We start from the raw sequence: 22,431 nt of genomic DNA, 5'->3' as shown, positions 1-22,431 counted from the left end.
GCACTGTTGAGAACTTCTAGAAAACGTAACCGCTATCGCACGTGAACATACATATTGTGAATAATATTATGTATTATCATATAGTGTGCGAGGAATAAATATAACATGAAAATAAACAAATATCGATTACATACTTTATTCGATGTATTATTTTATGGTATGAATTTTTGCTTCAACCCCAAGGTAAAGTCATCTTACCATTTAATCCGAGTCATATTTGAATTGTTAAAAAATTCATCTTCTTGAGTGTTAGACCGAAATCGTGCCAGTAAATCAATAAATCGTGCCAAAACAGTCTCTACTCTAAATGTGCTTTAATAAAACAAATTAAAATGCGATAAAAGTAACATATTATTGGATTAAAAGGCAGATATTTGAATGAGATGATCACTGAACGTGCGCGTACGGCTACAGTTTTCGTCATGAAATAATGTAGCATAGATGGAACTGTCACTTGTCATATTTTACAAAACATAGAAATTTATTGATGAATTATTTATGTACATATTTATTATATTCGCGGATTTTAATATTATGTAATCGTACTAAATAATAAAACAAAACTCATATATTGCATAAAGATCATGAGCGTAGTGCATGATTTCGTTTCCTACTGTCCCAAGCCGAATTTATGTACATATGTACTTACATTAAATTCCAATAATATCGTTTCATAAAAAGGAATTAGAAGTGAAAAAAATTTAAACCTTTTCTCTAGCATCCCAGTGGTGAGAATAAAATTTTGGCAGTTATGGTAGGGATCTTCTTCGCCGTTACGGAGAAAATATTTATTGTATTTTAATAATAACGTAAGTTATCCAAATTTCTTCTTCAAAGGGCGGCAAATTTTGAAATAATATATATATATAGTATATATATATAAAGCTTAATTTATACAATCAGACTCAATGTTTCATTGAAGCATTCAGCATTTTTCTTACCGTTTTACATCGTTAATACGTATATTACTGATTACATGCAGTGATTGATAACGCTGAATTTAGAGAGTAAAGTTTTATCGGTAAATGACGTATATGTATCTACGTACTTACGTCACTATATTTCATCTCTACGAAAGGCGCTAATAGCGTCAGAACTGACAGAAGAACGCAGATATAGAATCAGTAGCGCCAGTCCAGTCAAGTCCAGTGACTCAGTGACTGTCAGTGACTGCACGAGTCACTGCGGTACATTTGGGTTCGTTGCAACACGAACTCCTTTATTTTTTTTTAACTTCTCGATTATAAAAATGTATTGTCAAAATTACACGATACCATTCCACGAATCGTAAGTTGGAACATACGACGGAAGAGTAAATGAAGTGCTGCCAAATGCAGCGAGACGCAATCATCTCATCTCAAAGGTAAAATTGTTTACAGCATACTTCACTTAGTGATTGTATTTAACAGTATTTATATTGAATTTCCATTATACGTTAAGTTCTATATTACTTAGAAAAGCAAATCGTTTCTTTTTAACATAGTAAATAATACTGTCATACAAAAACAATATTATAAACAGTGTTAAATTCTATATTTATATTCTGAGAATTTCTAATACATCTGCTTTAGAATTAAATGTGTTTGTAGTGATAAGAGATTTGAGGCTTCGATAGCCTAGCATTATATAGTTATTATTGTCGATGCTTTCAGGTATAAATCGTATCCTAGTAGCGCTATTTTCCTAATGTTTTGCAAGCATTGTATTTGTTCAGCTGACCAATTAAAAAGATGTTTTGATTGCTAAGCAATGAAACAGAATTTGAACAGGCTCCACTATATTAAGTAGAATGCCACCAGGTACACACTATTATCAGTGTATCTTTGATTTTCTGATGAAGTTAAATATGATGCGTGCTAAACATTGGAAAAGTAATTCCAGTATAGAGACTGTTTGTTGTACTGTTTCTGCTTCTCCATTGTTCTCTATACTTCTCCATAATTCTTCAACTTATAAACACAGTTTGATTTATTGCCATCATTTATTGCCAAGATAAGAGATTTATGGTTTGATAACGTTATCTAATACAGATAAAAGTCTCTGATAATATAAAGTTTTATAAGACAGTTTTATAAGATATAAAATTGAATTATGTCATTTGTATTAGTTTAATATTAATAATTTGTAATGTTTCTGCTTAGATGGACAGATTGCGACTGTTGCCATTGGAATTACCATCAGCCACTAATATAAACAATAATGGAGTAGTTAAAGGGAAGACATCGTTTGTCCGGAGATTAGCAGTAGGATTTGTCATTTTGGCTACATTAGGTTTATTATATGTACCAGCATATCATTCTGCCCAAAGCCCATTCTCAGGCTTAGGTGAGACTCCATCCCCCGCAGAGTCTGTTGGTGATACGCATTCAGTAGCATCCCTGGGTATGCATTCACTAACATTGCTTGAAATCCTGTTACAATAAAAACTAACCAGTCTTGATCCTTGACTATGTTTTCACTGTCACTTTTCTGATGATCGATTATCAATTAATCGACAAATCTATAGATATAGTTTATAAGAACATTTATAAGACTATGTAGACTATAAAAAATTTATAAACAAATATTATTGCTATAGAAATAAATATAGATTCTTATATTCAAATACAAATGAAATTAGAGAAACAAGAGGTAGTAGAAATTATTTGAATTTTCTTCTCTTGCCTTTTTACTGTAGAGTGCTTGAATATTGCTAAAATTGAATGGGTCATTTTCTAGCATGTTAGAAAAAGCTGAGGGAAAGATAGGATATGAATAAATCTATCTCCAAAAAAAGAATCAAATTTTAAACAAACTTTTTTACAGCACAGCTGCAAGGATGGACATATAATACTTCAAGAGATCTGTGTGCATATATTCATCCAGAGAATACAACTTCAGTTCTAAATCCTATTAACATTTGTTCTCCGCCACCATATTTACTAATAGTTGTTTGTTCTGCTGTTACAAATCATAATGCCAGAGCAGCTATACGGAATACATGGGCTAATAAGACCATTTTAGAAACTATATATAATTCAACGGTAAAAGTAGCTTTTCTTTTAGGACAAAGTGACAATGACACTCTAAATGTATGTATCGATATGTCTTAAGAATATTTCAAATGTCAAGCTTTAAAAAGAAATGTGACAACAGTACCAATTTACAGAATATAATCGCTGATGAAAATCAACAATATAATGACATTATTCAAGAAAGATTTTATGATACATACAATAACTTAACATTAAAATCTGTTATGATGCTGAAATGGGTAACATTTAATTGTAAACAAGCTAAATATCTTATGAAAACTGATGATGACATGTTTGTAAATATTCCTATGTTAATGAAAACATTACAATCCAGACCACAATCTACTGATACATTATTGGGATCTCTTATTTGCAATGCAAAACCCATTCTAGACCCCAACAACAAATGGTAAGTAGCAAATAACTACAGTATGCTTGTAAATTATGTAATCTGTTTTAAAAATTTATATCAATTTATTTCTTAGGTACACGCCAAAATATATGTATTCAGAAAAAATATATCCTAATTATTTGTCGGGTACAGGATATGTAATGAGTCTAGATGTTGCATTTAAATTGTACCAAGCAGCATTAACGATGCCATTACTCCATTTAGAAGATGTTTACATTACAGGTCTTTGTGCGAAACGCGCAAAAGTCCGGCCTGTAAATCATCTTGGTTTTAGTTATATTCCAAGGAAATTAGATCCTTGCATATTAAGAAACGTTATAACAGCACACAAAGTGAATTCGTCTAATATGTATGTAATATGGAACAAATTGCACGATACAAATCTATCTTGCAATAATCGTTCTCATACCGACAAAAAGGCAGTCAAATTAAGCCGAAAAGGTAGAAATGTTGGATATTACATAGTGAAAAGAATATTAAGCAACAAATGCGTTTAAAATAACTAGCTTTTTAAAGATTGAATCTATTATTTATTCTTGATTTAATGTTTGTTAAAAGTCAACAATTCAATGAATACAAAGATCTAAAATAGACCAAGGAACGTTGTTTCAGAATAACTTAAGATCAGCATAAGTATTAATAGATCTGGAAACACTTTAAAAGAACTAAAAACCGTGCTTCCTTTAAATTTCGTTCGACAACACTATAATCTCTGCTATATATTTTTACAGCAAGAAAGACTTGTATTTGATGTTTAACAATAATTAATGAAGGTTTTATACGGTATTTTTCCATTTAAATAGCAGTAGTTCTTAAGAAAACACTGTCAATTAGATTTCTTGTATAAACAGTTAAATCCTTTGCCTAAATGTATAAAAGTTTCATGATTCTATCATCTATCCAGCTTGCATTTTAAAAAGAAACTTTAAAATCACACAAGAATCAAAGAACGTATAATTTAAAAATATGTCTGTTAGTTACATACAAATAACATAGCCAATCGTAAAAGAAATTTTTAACGGACGATAACATATCGAATTGTATATCGCAAATTGCCAACGGTTTCCTCAATCTTATCATGCTTCCTTGAGAATTTCATAACTTTAATGAACGACTAAGTTCTGAAATCCTAAGAAGAAGACTTACATGTTGTATTCTATGTTAATATTATGTACATACCGTGATGTTTGAATATTTGTATTTTGTTTCGAATTGTTCTTATATTTTTATAAAAGATAATAAATTTCTATTGGACAATGTACTTACATTCCATGTTATAATGAAATACTTCTAATATTTGCTATAAACACAATATTAAATTACGTTCATTGTTTCAACGATGCGATGTGTAATTAAAATGATTAAACTATTTATCTGAATAAGTATAACGATACGACTAAAGAGATACATATTTAATGCTTTGTAAGTGTATTATATAGCACTTATTGCCTATGTGAAAAAGAAATTTCATCGAAATACGTATTTCGTTTATACACATTCTCGAAGAATTGTTGTATATTTTGCTATTTATACTTAATGTTGACAGCTTCTGATAAATTTATTCTATAAACAAAGAGTTTATTTTGTTTAAAATTCGTCTATATTTAATGCTATACCTTTACACAAAATAATGATGTATTTCCATTTAGACGCTACGTTTGTTTCGAGGACGATATTATATAATTGTTTTATTTAATCATACTCTTCATTGACAGCATTGTAAAAATATATAAAAGTAAGTTCATCCATCCAGTTCTTCAATGAATGTGTCTCCTATACAATATTATTGTCAAGGCAGGACTATAGATACTTATTGAAGTATCAATAAATACATATACTACAAGTACCATTTAAAAACTCAATGTACGTAGCTTAATATATGCGATAATTTGTATATTTAATTATAACTCTTAGTGTATGTCAGACTTTTCAGGAATTCATTAAGATATATTAATTAAGATTAGCCGAATAATAAGAATAACTGCAGTTCAGCCATTCTAGGTATTTAAATTTATTACCGTTTGATTGATAATGAAAACGTAAGATAAACAACACGAATTAATCAGATTCTATTAAAAAATACACATCTAGACCGTCAATATTGCAATCAATTATTAGCTCAAGGGTGTATTATATATTGATAGTAATATTCATTCATATTCATTAAGCTTCTCGAGTGAGACTCATTCACTAGCATAAACGAAACTAAGATTACTCATAACTCTGCGGAGTATACTAGTGGCCTTAGAAAATTCGTTTTATTTTGTACAAATATATTGCTCGTGAAATTAAACTTTATAATCTCTTAGCACGGTATGAAATTTGGTGCTATATTATAGTAATTAAATTATATGTTTACTGTATGTACTCGTACATGGATCATGATTGAATTTTTAAAAGAAACTTTGATCTCTTCGATAAGGAACATTTTTTAGTAATAAATAATAATTAAAAAGATTCACAGGTTTCTTTTCTAAAAGATGAGCTATATACAAGTATAGACAGTATTGCTAATTACGAAAATAACAAATTTACATTAACTGTACGAATTCATATAAATGTACAATCGATTTGTTACGCGCATCTATCAAATTGTCAAATATTTACTTGTCCAATAATAAATTATGTAACAATGAAATAAGAAAAAAATACATTTAAAAAATGGAAATCTTTTTCTTGAATTGTTTTATTCGGTGTGGAAAACCAATGAAAACTTTTCAAGTTTTAAGAAACTGTGATACTTATTACAAAATATTTCATGGCAAAATTTTATTGATATATTTAAAAAATAAATACATTAAGATTATTGGTACTTGAATGTAATACATTTCTCATACTAAGAATCATTTAGTCTTCTTCTTTCTGCTACTTTCTGCTCTTCTCTCTACATATTCTTTCAGTTTCCTACTATTTTTGTTCCTTTTTTTATTAGACCTCCTTCTTTTAATATTTTTATCCATTCCATTTGTTTTATTTATTGCAATATCAGTATCTATCATTTTTTCTATTATGTTATTTAATTTCCTTTTACTATCAATTTTTCCAGAAACATTTTCATCACTAACAGTAACTGCTTCAAAATTTTCTATCATATTTTGTACCATCTTCTTTCCTTTCCTAAGAGATTTTGCTTTCTTCTTTTTCGATATTTTATAATTTAATCTGATTGATTCATTTCTTGTGTATGTATCTGGAGTACTCGAATAAGGAAATGAGTTTATATCATTATTAGAATATGAAGGGAATTCATTACAAGGAAGCTCTGTACGAAGTATGGAATCTAATATGTCAGCACAGTTTTTTTTACTATGATGCTGAACATTTTCATTTTCTACATTAAGATTATCCCTTTGGTGTTTCTTCTTTTTTCCCCTTGTTCTTTTCTTCTTTTTATGTGTGGATCCATGATCACGATTCTCTTTAAATTTTCCATTCTTCTTTTTATGTGTGGATCCATGATCACGATTCTCTTTAAATTTTCCATTCTTCTTTTTTATCATGCATTTATCTAATTTTTCCTCTCCAGAAAGTGGCACATCACTAATTTCTTTACCTTCTTCCTTTTTCTTAATGTCATCAAAATTATAATTTATCAAACCATTTTTTTCTTGTTTTCTTTTTTTCCTTTTTAGTTTTGATGTATCTATGGTATCATCTATATTGCATAAAATAGCTAATTGATGTGTCAAATCATTTATTTTTCTTTTACGTTTCTTCTCACTCCTAGATTGTTTTAAGATACCTTCTTCTTCTTCTTTGAAAGAAAGATTAAGAGGTAGGGTTTCCTCATCTGTGTCGCACAGATTTACTTCAGATTTATTCATTTGCATTTGTAAGAAACTTTTCTCTTGTTCTTCTACTCTTTTCAATTTACCATTTAATTTTAAACCGTGCCTAGCTCCCTTGTGAGCAGTTCTACCATTACATACTTTAAACAACTTTTCGTCTGTTAAAAAAATTGATTTAAAATTCTGGTCATTTTGTTCTACTTCAGGAACATTTGAATTATGTTCTTGTACCAAGGTACCATTAAATAGCGTGGAAGTTTTGAGGAAATTTCCATAGCTGAATTTAGTTTGAGATAAGTGCTTAGGCAACTCATTTTTATTTTCTTTTGAAACAGATATGGATACACCTTGCGATTGTGATTCAACCATAATGTTGTTAGCTGCATCATTAAAACCAGTTGTCCACCACTCATTACAGTCTTCATCTTTGTGTCCTATTCCAACTGAATCAAATTTAAGTTTCGGTCTTAATGCGTTTGCGATGCCGTTTTCATTTTTTCCTAGACCTTTACCTGTTTCCACGCGGTATAGTAAATAATTGTTAATAATTGTAGAAAAGTAATTTTTACTAAAATATCATAACTTATTTGAAATCGTACCTTCTGTCCAGCCGTATTTTAAAAGTTGTGCTTTTGCGAAATCCATTATTTTAACATGTCTCTCCAAGTAATTTAAATATTATAGACATAGCCTAAATCAGAAGACGTGACTAAGTTTTTCGTAACAATGAGGTTGAAGAACCTAGTGAATCAAAACTAACATTGTTTTCCAAGATTACTCCTGCGCCCATCGCACGAGGGCGTTGCGATAGAATTGCACGTGGAACATTTCCCAATTCGCAGTAACTTTGTCCAATTTTCATCATTCAAGAAATGCTTTCCAAATTTCTGAATAATATTTAATATTTACAACCTATATATAATAAAATGAACTTTCATTCCTCTCTGTAAAATACACGTTATTTAAGAATAATCGATATTGTTAATATTCTCATTTTTGTTAAATATCCGAAAAAGCGTAGATAATGTGTACATATAATAGTCATAGGATTTTTAATTAGTTACATAACTATTCGACAGATGAAAGGTTTACAATAATCACTTAAAATATTCAACTTTCTTGTCATCGAGAGCTATAATTGCGTACACTAATTAACGCAACCATTGTACCTATAGTCACTCCAGAAAAAGATGTTCAACACTGCGTCGTTCAACAACTCGTTGATTTGACGTTCATGCGCCAACTGTTCATGCACAATGTCTTTATGATATGCATCTTGTTAGTATCAAACGTTAACACGTACATTTGCTATGATAATTTCATCCACCCCACCATTATACAGCAGAATTTATTTAGTAGATATTACCGACATTGCGCGATGCCAGGGAAATGAATAATCTTGTTGAACGGTGTGTGTTTCACAAAAAAATGCGCTTTTAGTGCAACATCAACGGCATCGTACGAATATTAAATAATATTTCTCAGGAGAACAGGTTTGTGCACTTTATTCTTTTATAAACGCGTGAGTTTTGTCATCGAAAAATTTCATTCACTTTCGCGTGTGCGAGTTTCATAGTAAACGTCTTATTTTGTTTTTGCTACGTTCTACTTTGGCGTTTAATCTCAGTAAAAAAGCGCGTACAGTAAGATTACTTAATGAAACTTTATTACTTGGTTGTGCGTTTTTGTTGTTTTATCAAGTATGATAATTTAAAACTAAAAGATCAAAAGGTTCATGATTGCAGTTAACTGTGTGTGTGTGTTTCAAATACTGACATTCTCAACAGTAATTGAATATTTTTGATTTGATTTAGGTGAATAATAATAACAAGTGTAAAATGGCACTTCGTGAATTGGTCGAGGGTGACTGTGGTGGACCTAGCTCTTTGATCCACCTGACATCACATTTTGTACGTGATCATGGATTCAAGGAAGAAGGAATACATCATCCGTTTGGACATGTGGAGTCATTTCAGCCTATAGATTCAGATCAGTTAGTTAAACAATTTTTAGAAGAAAATGCTTCATGTCCTCAGACATTTAGAATGGATAATTTATTACAAGAAATGCGAGAGATTGATCACAACATTCATCCACCTATAGCAGCACCAGGAGTAGCTCAAGAATTAACTGGTTTAGACACAGCTTGGGCAAATCAGTATCTTGAGTCTGGACGTCACTTTAGTGTAATCATTCTTGTCATATTAATGGAGTATTTGGTATTGACATTAGAATTTGAGAAAATAAATCTTTCTACTTCTCCCGTACTGTAGGAAAACCATACCGATGATATATGGCAACCTGATGTGGAACCTGTTGTGATCCCAAATAGTGCAACTCCACAAACACATGAATTAGGGTTAGGACCGAAATGGGCTGAAGAGTACATAGAACACAGCATAGATGCAATACAAACTGATATCAACAAAGAAAACACAACAGAGACAATAGAAAATGATTTATCGTATTCAAAATTTATGAAATTCATGAAACAAGAGGGAGACGAAGAGTTGGCAATTGCTGGTAATGGGATAGACGAATTTCAGAAAGATAATCCATCTTCAGGTTCATTCATAGTCATTTTAATTTATTGATATATTTTTCAGAAGTTTTTAGCTAATCATTTGTATTTTAGAAGCAGACAATGGCGATTCCGCATTTTTAAGACTACAGAACGAATGGGAGAAAATATCACCTGGTGAAAAGGTATCCAGCAAACATCCATGGTTATCAGAATACGATACATACTATGATCCATTTAAAGATTATGAATTTCACGAAGAAAATCCTATGAAAGAAGTACCCAATCCATTAGAAGAGGGGAAGAGAAGATTAGATGCTGGAGATTTACCGAGTGCTATCCTTTGTTTTGAAGCAGCTGTGAAACAAAATGAACACAATTCAGAAGCTTGGTTGCTCCTTGGAAAAACTCGAGCTGAAAACGAGCAAGATCCATTAGCGATTTCAGCTTTAAAACGCTGTCTGATTCTTGATCCTATGAACAGCAACGCTTTAATGGCTCTTGCTGTATCATACGCAAATGAATCTTATCAAAATCAAGCATGTTTAACTCTAAAAGAATGGTTACTAAAAAATGAGAAATATAAGCATCTTTCGTCAAAAAAAGCTAACACTGATGAACAGCCAAAATCTAATGTCTCGTCGATTTTATTCGAGTAAGAGCGTAGCTTATTGAAAACAGGACGTAATATATGAAGTTGTTATTAAGACAAAGTTATATTTTCTCTTTGCAGTGATGTACACGAAGAAGTGAAAAGTCTTTATATTCAAGCTGCACGGATGAATCCACGGAACGAAATAGATGCTGATGTTCAATGCGGATTAGGAGTACTTTTTAATTTGTCCAATGAATATGATAAAGCTTGTGATTGTTTTCAGACAGCGTTACACGTTCGTCCCAATGTATGTATAATGAATTACATTATATTCAAGTAATTCTAGTTTGCTGTATTGAAAATATCGTATTTTTAAAGGATTCCAGATTATGGAATAGATTGGGTGCAACTTTAGCCAATGGTCAGAAATCGGAGGAAGCTATAAACGCGTACCATCGTGCCTTGAAATTATCTCCGGGATTTATTAGAGCACGTTATAATCTGGGGATTTCTTGCATAAATCTTAACGCATACACGTAAATAACATCCATTGTCAAGTTATCGACTATTTTATTTTTAAATAAGTACAACATTTTTCTTTGTTATCTTGCAGAGAAGCTGGTGAACATCTATTAACTGCTTTAAATCAACAAGCTGCTGGTCGTGGAGCACATGGTGAAAGTTTGTCGCCAAAAGCGATGTCAAATACCATTTGGTCAACACTAAGACTTGTTATCTCGTTGATGCACAAATACCATCTAAACGATGCCATAGAAAGCAGGTACGATTCAAACAGTTGCCGCGAGTCTTATGAGAATATTTAATATCAAATACATACGTTATAATATTAAATAATATTCTTTGTCTATTTTTAGAGATTTGGCGAGGTTGAATAAGGAATTTGAAATTGTATGAAGGTATGCAAACTTGTTGAAGCTACTTGTTGAAAAAGTATAAACAGTTTTTAGTTTTTATGGTAACAGAAATAAAATGCTTAAAAACTATTTTCCAATAGTTCGAAAATGTGTATATAAACATCGATTAGACTCATAATTTTTAGATATTTCATTGCTACGAGAGTGGGTAATTTAACAATATTATATACCCGATTATGATATTTTATATTTTTTAGAAGTTGTTTTGATTCAATATTACTAACAGGTATACAGCTCCTATCGTTTCATTTTATATAAATTGAAAATGGGTTATATAAATTATATGTACATAAAATTGTTATGGAATCAATAAAATCGAATTAATCCCTGAGGAAAATAATTAACTATAGATATTTTTAAATATACGCGAATTAGAAAAATCTCCGTGCATCTATCAGATAAAATAACGTCGTTATAAAAGTGTAATTATACAGTAAAGAAGCATTATGATATGAGTTACAGATATATTATTTCTATCGTAATTTATAAATATCGTAGATCACTTCTAACAGAATTATATTATATTTGTAACAAAGAGAAATTAATCCTAAAGGCACATTAAAGTTACATATTTCGTAACGTTCAGAGATTGATGATTAGAAAATACTACATTATATGATCAACGAATTTAGTGAAAAGTAACTATCCTTAGCGTTATTAGTTTCCCTAAACGCGCGTCATCTTACCCTCAGTAATTAAAAAATATGAACGATTTGTAAATAGATCATTGAAATTATTTAATCTAAAGCAATCCATAGAATAAGAACATGTAGCACTATGAATTCTCGAGTTTTATTTGTCCAGTTTCGCATAAACTTCCGATAAATAATTCTGTTTTGACATCGGCTAAGGGAAAGATAACATTCGTCTAGACACAATATAATATATCTATATAGAACATCTCAACAATCGGTTATAATATGAATTCATTTTATCTATAGTATTTGTCTTCGATTTTTGACATTTTTTTGATAAAACTTTGTCCATAGAAATTTTGTGCGTGGCTAAAATCAGTCTAAAGAAACAGAAACATATCAAACAATTCGATCAAAGACATGTGCAATCTTCAAAATATCGTAATAATGACTAGACTGTAAAGATACTTGTAAAAATTGTGCATCAGACAACAGTTGTTTGCAAAATTACCATAAAATTATGTAAAAAGGTATCCACGAATACGAGACTAATACGCGAGGAGGAATGAATAGTCGATCGAGTTTAAAGAATAGACAATACAACACTATATCAAATGTAAAATAACTTTTGGTAAGCGATGAATTGCGAGTTAAATAGGAATTCGCAAATGTCATATCACATGAGGAATTATGAATTATTGTTCATAACAAATTTGACTAAGTATACTTTGTTCCAAACGTATCTCCTACGTTTTGCGTGCAACGCAATCCGCCGTTGCATCCGCAATATATATTTTTCTGCAGATAAAATGAATTGGACCTATACTATCGCCACGAGACGACGCAATTATTTAGTTAAGACTGTTGCTCATAATTTTAGCGTCGACAGGAGTTGTTGTCCGGTCTCCATCATTAAAGATTTAACGTGTTCCGCGTGCATGATTTGAGTGCACATTTCGGTGCACTTTTGAAATGCGATGATGTCGTCCTTCGGGACGATACGATGCAGACCATCCAATGACAATGTGTGCGGCAGATAATTTAGAATTTCTGAAATACGAACGATTATATTAAGTGTAATGAACACGTTTTATTTTTCATGACAATTTACCTTTCATGATTTGTGTGTATAAGCAATGCAACTCCTGTCGCATATTGGACGCCGAAATTTTTTTTTGCGTTAAATCGATTAAATACTTCCACTCAGATTCGTTAGTATAAACATCCTGAAATTTCAAAATCGTAGGAAATTTTCTTGTAAAATCAACTGGACGTATTGTAAACAATGACGAGTACCTTGGCGTACTGTACAATAGCCTGGGGACAGTTCTCCATTAGGATGGTAGTCACTTCATCTGTATTCTGAATGCACAACGTTTTTAAAGATAAACTACCCTCGACTTCCTGCGTATCGAGGAACTGTTTCACCTCGTGCATACATTCATTGGGCACAAAATCGCAAGACAGAAGTAGCTGCAGTTTGAACAATTCCGCAGGTATCACTTTTTCATTGTCAGTCTTATCGATGTTCGCTAAATCCTTCAAGTTATTCGCATTCAACATCTTTTGATAATCTTTTGCGTACGGTGGCATTCTATCTAGGTAATCGGGTCTGAATTTTGAAAATATGAAGTTACTATAGTTTTCATCTATGTTCTCTATACTGTCTAATTTGTACACCTTGGTTTGAGACAATTTGCCGAGGTACGAGCGTACCAGCAACTTGAACGCCTCGACCAAGGCAAAGTCAGTGCGTATTTGATTTTTGTTTATAGTAGATGAGTCTGCGATCAGTTTTGTACTAAAGTAGTTGTGCAGGTATTTCTCGAGGAAAAGCTGCAATGCCAGCGCAGCGTGGTGGCCGTCCCGACCTACTCTAGAGGGCAAATACTCCAAAAACACCTGTATGATTTGGTGCAAAGATAATATCCCGTCGTCCTCTATTATTTGTATCAAAATCTCGACGAATGTCATATTCTTCTGACGCATCAACATGCCAGCAAAATCGGAAAATGTCGGAATCATAGGACTTCTCTTTCTCATGGCAGTCATGTCGAATAATAAGTCCCAATGCTCAATGATCACTCTTTTGATGCATTGTGAGGTGACAGGTTCAAGCGCCTTTTCCGCCTGTTCCTGCTTTTCTGCTTGTATATACAAAACTGCTAAAGCTAACTTAACTAATTCGTCTGTCTCATACAACAGTAAAAGGTGTATCAGCTTTTCTGTGGTATATTCGCGAAGAACAGGGCTGCCGAAAATTAATTTGAGCAAATCGCCCTTCTTCAGTTTGCAGATCATCTCTACAATATTGAAGCCCTGGAATAACGCATCGGCCTCTGAGCCACTCTTCAAAGTTAGTAGGATCTCTGTTAGGAAAGTAACAAGACCTGGTGCATCCTTGGTTGATTTTCTAGATAAAACCTCCGCAGGTTTTAATCCAGACATTTTGTAATACGGTATACAAAGATCCCAATCCGATTCGTACTCCGATCTAATATAATAATCGGCAAGTAGTGCGCAGGATTGGTTATACAAGTTCTTCAGTTTCACTACATTCTTGTTCGCAGTATCGTCAACATCATCGTTCTCCGAAGAATTGCATGCGGCGTCCTTAGCTAAACGTATCACAGCATGAGCTTCTCCAAGCAAATGCCTGTAAGTTCCAGGACTAGAGGCTTTGTGGCTTCTTGCCGCATTCAAAATGTCGTAATATAGGTTCTCCAGCTTTGGTAACATCAAGGAGTACAGTGTCCATGAATTATCCGCTTTTGCCAAGAGAATTAAATAATTTCTACTGTGTAGTAACTGCTGTATTCCTAAAAATGGTCGCAAACCAATCAAACAAACAGGTTCTGCAATTCCAGGACATGTAACTTTGTAATTTTCCAGACTGTTTGACGTTCTCGCAATATGATGAGACAAACGTAATGTGTACGATTCTAGACCTGCTTCGGTTAGAGCATGAAGGGCTGTGTGCTCCAAAGCCACATGGTTAACAGGTGCTGTGAATGGATAAGTCGTTAAGCAAGTTGCATCTGTGGGATTTGAACTAGTTGCAGAGAAATGATAAAGGTATCCTTCTTGCAGTGTGGACAAGAAACAGCTTATACCCTGCAAGTATCTGTATTTCTCTGACCTGAGAATTGATTTCTTTAAGCAGGAACTATTGCATTCCTTTCTCATGTACAGTGGCTTCAACAGTAAACAGCTGAATAATTCAGAGCTTCCATCGAGTTTCGAATTATTATTAACTGCTACAATCTTGAGAGACAATAAATTTTTTATCGTATAATTCTCTGACCAGCCTAAATCTGGAGAATTTGTTTTAATTATAACTCTTACATCCGATGGATTTAGTATAAATGGACTTAGAGTATGTCCTGGTCCTGCTCTTTCTAAACTAATCGATGGGAAATTTATAGTTAATGATTGTGAATTCCCATCAATCACATCTTGTGCAATTAATCTTTGCAATTCGTCTTTCTCGTTGTGCGCTAAACGATCCAAATCTATAATAGCTTTATTATTGTTACATTTTATTGTATTGAAGTCTCCTGTTTCTAGTTTATACCATACATTTGTTTTAGAATTCTTACGTTTTTTCTTAGATTTTATATCATTGGTTTCTGATCCTACAAAATGAACATCCTGTGCAGAGTTTCTATGTTTTGAACTTATGGTCTGTAATACCATGTTCTCATCTTGATTTCCTATACTATTGCTGTATTCCACAAGAGAGGAATCTGTAGATATAGAAGTCTTGTCAATGGATGAAGAATTTGTAGAAGTTAAAGAGCTCAGTTGATCAATATCTTCATACATTGAATTAGTGAGCCTGAAAACACATAAGTTAGATTTATCCATGATAGCAATAAAATCTTCAATAATCTCCATGTATGTAGGGCAGAAGGAGAATCCCAAGGACCATGGTCTTGCCTCAAAATCTATGAATTTCATTTTGGAGACTTGTTGTGTCTCAACTTTGAACTCATGAAGAATAGCACTATTTCCAGAAGCTACCAAAAGATTACCAGTGCTTTGGCAACAAGCAATTAATGTTGGCTGCACAGTCAATGGTAGCTCTATCATCTCTAAGCTATTTAGAGGCCGATTTAAGCTTGGAGTAACACGTCCTGCAATTCTAGCACGCATAGGTTGACTTTGGTCTTTCACTATAGCCCAGTTGACATAGACTCTAACAAAATTATTAGTTACTTTTCCCATGTGATTGTTAATAGTTGCATCTCTAGTATATTTTGATTCTAGCGTGACCACATAGTCTCCTTTGGTACAATGTACCATTTGACTGATCATATCAACTGTTGGAAATATGGTATGTAATTTAACATCGGACATTGTCAATTCCCATACTTCGACACAGTGTGTCGAAAGTGCTAGGAGGAGCATTTCACGTCCAGACGCATTTGCTATGCAGCTGGCAGTCGACTCCTCGATCTGGGTAATGTGTTGTCCCAGGAAATTATGTACTGTGATTACCCGCACCATATTGTTGCTTCTACTCAAATAGGTTCACAAACATACCTTTTACCGCGCTTAGATGCAAATTATTGCGTGTGAACAGTATTATTTTAAAAATTATTTTCCTCACCTGTATTTCTTTATACAGGTTGCAATTAAATCATACTTTGAAATGTCTGTTGCATAATTCGTTGGAGGTTACCTTACATTCTGTTATATACAGTTATTAATATAAGAATTACTCAAATAGAGATTTTCGAACGGATGAATTCGTTGTGTTCTCGGAACCTTTCAATATCAGCGAGGTGTAGAGTTAATGAAACGGAAGAAGATGAGTGTCACTCAACAGTTTTCCCGCAGATACAAAATCTAACTTAACTTGTAAGCTTGTGTTGATGAGCTCAGTAACAAGTACTTCAACATTTCAATCATTTTTCACGCATTTACACGCTTGTTATACAGCGGTTACGGTAATGAGATTCATCAAACACAGTGACAATTAAAGAATTCGATTGATCACTACTCATCGGAAAATGATGCTACCAAGCTTCGTACATGATTTTATACGCTATCATTATTGGAAACACTATTAATACCATAAAGTAGGAGAAAGCAAATACACTTGGCTCATTTGACAGATTTGTCTGTACGCGCATGTGCATTAAAATATAAATGTGCAACCTACGCGCCCTTAATCTCCCGCTTATTGGTGTAATAGATTAACGATTTCGAATATTTGAATATTTATCAAAATTTACTTTGAAATTCTTTATTTCTGCTATTTCCTAAAATTACTCATTAAAATCGGGCTAATCACATACATACGCACACACACACACCTTCTCAAACAAAAAGATAAACATCTTAAATCCTAAGTTTATAACTTGTATTGTAATGTATAATTTAATGTACCATACAAATATATTACAGGATTCTTTGATTTTTATTATAATAATTTAAAAGTTCATACATGTTCCAATAGTATCCTTAACTATATAATACAAGTTTACTCTAAAATATTAATTCCGGAAACATATCTTTACACAAATATCTTATAAAGTAATCTTATTAGATAGCAACTTAAAAAAGGTAGCAACTAATGCTGTTTAAATGTCAGATACATCTACAGTCCTCTAATTATTCTAAAAATTCAACAAATCATTTGAAACACAGTTTGATCATAGATCAATTATTCCAATGTTACTCAGAGCATTCATAAGTAAAATACATACTAAAGAAATTGATCATTTTGTTAAAATAATCTTTTCAATATGACTTGCAGTGTGAATCAAAAATGGTTTATACCCTGCAAGTACTTATACTTCTCTGATCTGAGGATTGATTTCTTTAAACAGGAACTATTGCATTCCTTTCTCATGTACAATGGCTTCAGCAGTAATCAGCTGAATAGGTCAGAGCTTCCATCGAGTTTTGAATTATTATTAACTGCTACAATCTTGAGAGACAATAAAATTTTTATCATATAATTCTCTGATCACCCTAAATCTGAAGAATTTGTTTTAATTATAATCCTTACATCCGATGGATTTAGTATAAGGATATGTATTGGTCCTGCTCTTCCTAAACTGATTGATGGAAAATTTATAGTTGATGATTATGAATTCCCATAAATCACAACATGTGCAAAATACATTCTAAAGAAATTGATCATTTTGTTGAAATAACTTTTTCAATATGATTCTTTAGCGTTTCTAATTGACGCATGGTTTCTGGATCTAGTGATGGGATATGTGACATACGTAGGCCTTCTTTAGGTAGCAAAGATATTACATTGCCATTTCTCAAAGGAACATTAATGTTAGCAGTATTTTCTTGTACAACTGCAGAAACCAATAAGGGACTACCTTGCATACTAAGAACCATCTCCCCTTGACGTGGACGTCTCAATACATTTAATGGTGTATTTGGTTTAACTTTTGGAGTCACAAGACCATACGTATTCGATGATATGTTATTTACCTTTAATGTTGCAGGAGTTTTAAATTGATCAGTTTTCACAGATTCCTTACCATGTGGTTTCCTAATTTTCTTTATAGTCTCTTGATTAATCTGACTAAGTTTTACTTCTCTATTCCTCGAATTACTACGTGTTCTTCTCATGTTTCTTTGGGACTCGTCTTTCTGAGCTCTTGAGGTACGTCTTCCTTCAGTCACGTATCCATCATCCGATGCAGTGGTAATTCTCTTTGCATGTTTCTTTCCTTTTGTTGTTGTAGGCGGTTTCAACGAATTTTCGTTAACAGATGACGACACTTCTTCACAATTCTCTTTCTGGTCGTTAATCTCGCATTGCATTAACTCACCGAGAGTCATCAGTTGTATTTCCTTTGGAAGCCTGGATATAGTAATATTAAAAGAGTTCTCCAGACCTTTCATCGCCATCTTCGCCTCGGATTCCATTTTTAAAATTCGCATGTGAGCTTGCCGCTCAAAATCTCTTACTAATGAATCAGTCTCGTCCGCAGCCTGTAGGTCCAGTTTCGCCTTTCGATTAGTTTTCGTTCGCGGCATTTTCGTTCTTATGTGAAATAGCGAATCCAATAAGACTGTTCGTATGTCTTTGGTATTATGTGCGTCTATCCGAAAATCAGACGTAAAAACTTACACCAAAATGATCAAAATCAAAGCAATGTTTTCAATTCCGTTTACAACCGCCTTTTTAATGCCAGGCGTTGCGGCGTCGTCATGCGCACAACAGAATGGCAAAACGACGTTGAATAATACGCATGCTTGAAAACCCTGCGCTCTATCGGAATCTTTAAAAACTAGACTTTAAGCGTTCGGAAAAGCGTGTGCAGAAGAATTTCTTCAATTTGAATTGCAAGAGGAATAACCGCGGTAAATTGATTAGGCTGCGTTGTTAAATATTGTTCGATTCTAAATTACTGTGAACGAAAACTCGGAGAAACTGTTTGAATTGTCACTTACCGGATAAATGACTGTCTATATCAGTTCGGAAAAGTTACGGTGATCGCAATTCTTAGGCGAAGTGAACGTAGAAGAGTGAGTGTACCAGCAGTATTAATATTTGACGAACTATTTCTAAATTAGTTTCATAGTAGCAATTATATTTCTAATTTACCATGGATGTCTCCAATTCGTACGAAGATCCGTTGTCTTCTTATAAACGAACTGAACGCCAAGAAATGATGATAGCTGCGCCATTAGATTTATCATTTAAAAAAGCAACAACCATGAGGGGTATGCCATTCTTGAAAACAATATTCATACCGATCGGAAGAAGTTATTCGTGTTTTAGAGAACGAAAAGGTTTAATAACATTTGTTTTATTCCAAGAGAATTAGCAGACAAACGCCCGCAAGCGGCACGGACAGGTAAATTACCGTTACGAACTCCTACAGATCGGTTCGTAACATGTTCGTTCTGGATAAGTCATAATTCGTTAACTTCGATGGACGGATTTGAGAATCTTACACAGAAACTTCTCGATGACCCTGCGTACCTCAGCTGGATCGATCTTTCTTTCAACGAATTAAAGAACATTGGCGATGACATTACAAAATTTCCGAATCTAAAGATCGTTTATTTACACGGTAATGATATATCGAATATCAACGATGTCGTGAAATTGAAAAACTTGCAAAACCTGCGGTCTTTAACACTGCATGGAAACCCTATAGAAAATCTTCAGTATTATAGGGGATATATCGTTCACATTCTTCCGCAATTGTCGTCATTAGATTTTTCTACTATACTTTCTGTCGAGAAGAAAAGAGCACCGCCAGCTGGATTTTATAAAGTGGTACACGGCGCTACATGAATATAAAACTTTATTTTTAAACTGCATTTGTATTAAATACACGCCCTTTTAAGTATTGTTATTCGTAATATTTCTCTGAGAATGGTACCATTTTTTACTTCTTTTTCCTTTCATTCTTTACAAGGTACTTCGAGTGGACACTCTTACAAATGATTCGTTTCTCAACTCCTATAGTTAGCATTATTAAATAAACTCAAGATATGTACCACACAATAGAAATTAATCGTCCTATTTAAGTTCTCTGTTAATGAAACGGAGGTAAAAAAAGGCCTCGTATTATATTACAAAGTGGATAGAACTACTGCTAGACGCAGTTCGCAGTGTCTTTGTTGTAATATGAAACAGTAATGTTTGTACACTGAATCGATTTAATGCCGTCTGTGTTTGCTGCGATGTTTACTTGATTTTTCGGTATCTCTATCTCGTGATCGACTACGAGATCTATATCGGCTACGTGATGATTTATGACTGCCGGATCGCCTTCGCTGCGCTTTCTTCGGTTTCCGGGAACGGCCATGACTATGGCTACGGGATCTACTTCGGCTATGTTTCTTCCTCTTGGAATGCTTCGTTCCTTCACCTCGTGAGGGCGAAGTACTCGGAGACTTTGAACGCCTTTATAAAAATATAAGCAAATTTAATTTCAGTATATTTAATTATTGGCATTAACGTTGACATTATCGTTGCCATACATACCTAGGGGATTTTGTTCTTTCGGGAGCCGCGTGTGTACCGCTACGGCTGATAAAACCGCCCCAGGCGTTATGGTGTTTAGGCAGGGGTGGACTCGGTGTGTGACTATCAACGTCTCCGCCCCTAGCTTTGGTTCTAGCTTCTTCATACTGTCGTCGAAGCTCTTCAACACGTTTTTCTAACTGTTCTGGTTTAACACGAGGTCGATAATAGAGCCGTAATATGCGACGACAAACGTCTCTAATGGCAGATTCGTTGACTTTGAAAAGGGAAAACCAAGCGGGTGAGGTGGGTAGTGGAAGTTGTAGCTGCCGGGCCCCCAAGTAGACACATGCGCAGGCTACCGTTTCTGGTTGATGTCTCAAAAACACGTCGGACCTCAACGAATCATTCATATAATTCCAACATTGCTGCATCAGAGCCTTGTTCTTTTCGTAACCCAATACTTGCAAATACATAACAATGATTTTATGAGGATGCTTCACATGAACGCAAAACCCCAGTTCTTTCAGAACTCTTCTCTCTGACTTGATTACTTGATTTTTTAATGCCACATAATTTTGATCCAGTATCACTGGTTGTATCGGTCTGAAACAAATTTTAAATTGGTACACATATAATTACAAGGGATTTAAGAGGTATATAGAAAATACAGAGTCACACTTACTTTTGGCTAGATACTTGCTTTATGTGATTGAAAACGTTAATCACGTCCCTAATGCGTCTGGGTGCTTCCTCAATTTTACTAGCTAAACAAATACAACCCATTGCAGTAGTTTCCATATTATGTCTAACTAACGATTTACTGTAATAAAATCGTTGAAATATTACTTGTCCTGTGGCCATCGCAACCTGTTCGACGTAATCGAAGAAGTAACGATTATAGCATAATTTAGAGGTTATAGAGGTTATAAAGTTTACAAACATCCTGTTTACTTTCAAATTAGATCATTTACCTGTGGTAGTTTCAGTAGAATACCGGCTATCTGTATTAGCTCACATCCCAATATTCGCAGATCAGTTTCTGTTTCCGCATCCAATCCATCCAAATGTGACGGCGTCGAGTTAAGCTTCTCCTCGGGTAGAAGACAATTTTGTAACGTTAGTACGATCTTTCCATACGGTTTCGTATTGCCAGCTGTCGCATTTTTCACGGGAACAACAGAATTTTCTTTCATGTTACTCATTTTTTCATTCACTACACAAAGACAATTAAAATCAAAAGTTCAAACACTATTCACACAGCAAGTATAACCTTTCATCTTTCCGAGGTACATCTCGGATCTACCATACATTCGACATAAACTGGCACTGTACTTCAGATTAGAATTAGAACATAGAAAGGTTGTTCGTGTACACACGATTCTCCACGTACGGCGCTGCAATCGATTTTCAGATGTCGATTGGTACTACTGATTCTGGCATTATAACGGTTTTTGTAACGTTAATGATATCAATAATATATTTTGAGAATAACGTATGATTTTTTTTTCTTATATATTTGAAAATGTAATGCACCCGATAATTTCTTCAATTTCTGACATAATTTTGTTT

At 33.4% G+C, this 22,431-nt stretch overlaps 7 protein-coding genes across 12 annotated transcripts; 3 read left to right on the top strand and 4 right to left on the bottom strand.

Annotated features, from left to right (window-relative positions):
* The first annotated feature begins 1,102 nt into the window (after positions 1 to 1,102).
* Positions 1,103 to 6,094, top strand: LOC117222599 (beta-1,3-galactosyltransferase 1). Of its 3 annotated transcripts, none has more exons than XM_033474373.2 (5): positions 1,103 to 1,363; positions 2,142 to 2,325; positions 2,806 to 3,071; positions 3,149 to 3,423; positions 3,500 to 6,094. In XM_033474373.2, the coding sequence occupies exons 2-5, from the start codon at positions 2,142 to 2,144 to the stop codon at positions 3,921 to 3,923; spliced, it is 1,149 nt and encodes a 382-aa protein (XP_033330264.1). In that variant the 5' UTR covers positions 1,103 to 1,363; the 3' UTR covers positions 3,924 to 6,094. The 3 variants fall into 3 exon arrangements, with proteins under 3 accessions (XP_033330264.1, XP_033330262.1, XP_033330263.1); XM_033474371.2 differs by having other exon boundaries at positions 1,106 to 1,363; positions 2,142 to 2,382; XM_033474372.2 differs by lacking the exon at positions 1,103 to 1,363 and adding an exon at positions 1,502 to 1,652 and having other exon boundaries at positions 2,142 to 2,382.
* An 86-nt stretch (positions 6,095 to 6,180) lies between these two features.
* On the bottom strand, positions 6,181 to 8,517 carry LOC117222499 (uncharacterized). Of its 3 annotated transcripts, none has more exons than XM_033474224.2 (4): positions 8,384 to 8,517; positions 7,975 to 8,158; positions 7,814 to 7,905; positions 6,181 to 7,726 (listed from the first exon to the last, which is right to left on the bottom strand). In XM_033474224.2, exons 3-4 carry the CDS (start codon positions 7,857 to 7,859, stop codon positions 6,270 to 6,272), a joined length of 1,503 nt encoding a protein of 500 aa, XP_033330115.2. In that variant the 5' UTR covers positions 7,860 to 7,905; positions 7,975 to 8,158; positions 8,384 to 8,517; the 3' UTR covers positions 6,181 to 6,269. The 3 variants fall into 3 exon arrangements, with proteins under 3 accessions (XP_033330115.2, XP_033330116.2, XP_033330114.2); XM_033474225.2 differs by having other exon boundaries at positions 7,975 to 8,126; positions 8,384 to 8,493; XM_033474223.2 differs by having other exon boundaries at positions 8,284 to 8,422.
* A 56-nt stretch (positions 8,518 to 8,573) lies between these two features.
* Pex5 (peroxisomal biogenesis factor 5) lies at positions 8,574 to 11,605 on the top strand. 2 transcript variants are annotated; one of them, XM_033474222.2, is made up of 8 exons: positions 8,574 to 8,707; positions 9,029 to 9,400; positions 9,488 to 9,737; positions 9,850 to 10,390; positions 10,469 to 10,637; positions 10,709 to 10,866; positions 10,944 to 11,111; positions 11,206 to 11,605. In XM_033474222.2, the coding sequence occupies exons 2-8, from the start codon at positions 9,053 to 9,055 to the stop codon at positions 11,243 to 11,245; spliced, it is 1,674 nt and encodes a 557-aa protein (XP_033330113.1). In that variant the 5' UTR covers positions 8,574 to 8,707; positions 9,029 to 9,052; the 3' UTR covers positions 11,246 to 11,605. The 2 variants fall into 2 exon arrangements, with proteins under 2 accessions (XP_033330113.1, XP_033330110.1); XM_033474219.2 differs by having other exon boundaries at positions 9,488 to 9,779.
* Positions 10,881 to 16,993, bottom strand: LOC117222500 (BLOC-2 complex member HPS3). Its single transcript, XM_033474226.2, has 3 exons — positions 13,197 to 16,993; positions 13,012 to 13,126; positions 10,881 to 12,950 (listed from the first exon to the last, which is right to left on the bottom strand). Exons 1-3 carry the CDS (start codon positions 16,407 to 16,409, stop codon positions 12,769 to 12,771), a joined length of 3,510 nt encoding a protein of 1,169 aa, XP_033330117.1. The 5' UTR covers positions 16,410 to 16,993; the 3' UTR covers positions 10,881 to 12,768.
* Positions 16,994 to 17,306: 313 nt separating this feature from the next.
* On the bottom strand, positions 17,307 to 19,109 carry borr (borealin-related). The gene has a single exon (XM_033474229.2). The coding sequence runs from the start codon at positions 18,912 to 18,914 to the stop codon at positions 18,051 to 18,053; it is 864 nt and encodes a 287-aa protein (XP_033330120.1). The 5' UTR covers positions 18,915 to 19,109; the 3' UTR covers positions 17,307 to 18,050.
* A 133-nt stretch (positions 19,110 to 19,242) lies between these two features.
* LOC117222508 (leucine-rich repeat-containing protein 51) lies at positions 19,243 to 20,252 on the top strand. Its single transcript, XM_033474235.2, has 2 exons — positions 19,243 to 19,604; positions 19,703 to 20,252. Exons 1-2 carry the CDS (start codon positions 19,487 to 19,489, stop codon positions 20,182 to 20,184), a joined length of 600 nt encoding a protein of 199 aa, XP_033330126.1. The 5' UTR covers positions 19,243 to 19,486; the 3' UTR covers positions 20,185 to 20,252.
* On the bottom strand, positions 20,178 to 22,188 carry LOC117222507 (cyclin-L1). Its single transcript, XM_033474234.2, has 4 exons — positions 21,834 to 22,188; positions 21,545 to 21,729; positions 20,881 to 21,465; positions 20,178 to 20,799 (listed from the first exon to the last, which is right to left on the bottom strand). Exons 1-4 carry the CDS (start codon positions 22,062 to 22,064, stop codon positions 20,553 to 20,555), a joined length of 1,248 nt encoding a protein of 415 aa, XP_033330125.1. The 5' UTR covers positions 22,065 to 22,188; the 3' UTR covers positions 20,178 to 20,552.
* Positions 22,189 to 22,431: the final 243 nt, after the last annotated feature.

Source organism: Megalopta genalis, chromosome 4 (assembly GCF_051020955.1).
Source record: "Megalopta genalis isolate 19385.01 chromosome 4, iyMegGena1_principal, whole genome shotgun sequence".
NCBI lineage: Eukaryota > Metazoa > Arthropoda > Insecta > Hymenoptera > Halictidae > Megalopta > Megalopta genalis.
This window is presented reverse-complemented; position numbering and strand designations above follow the sequence as displayed.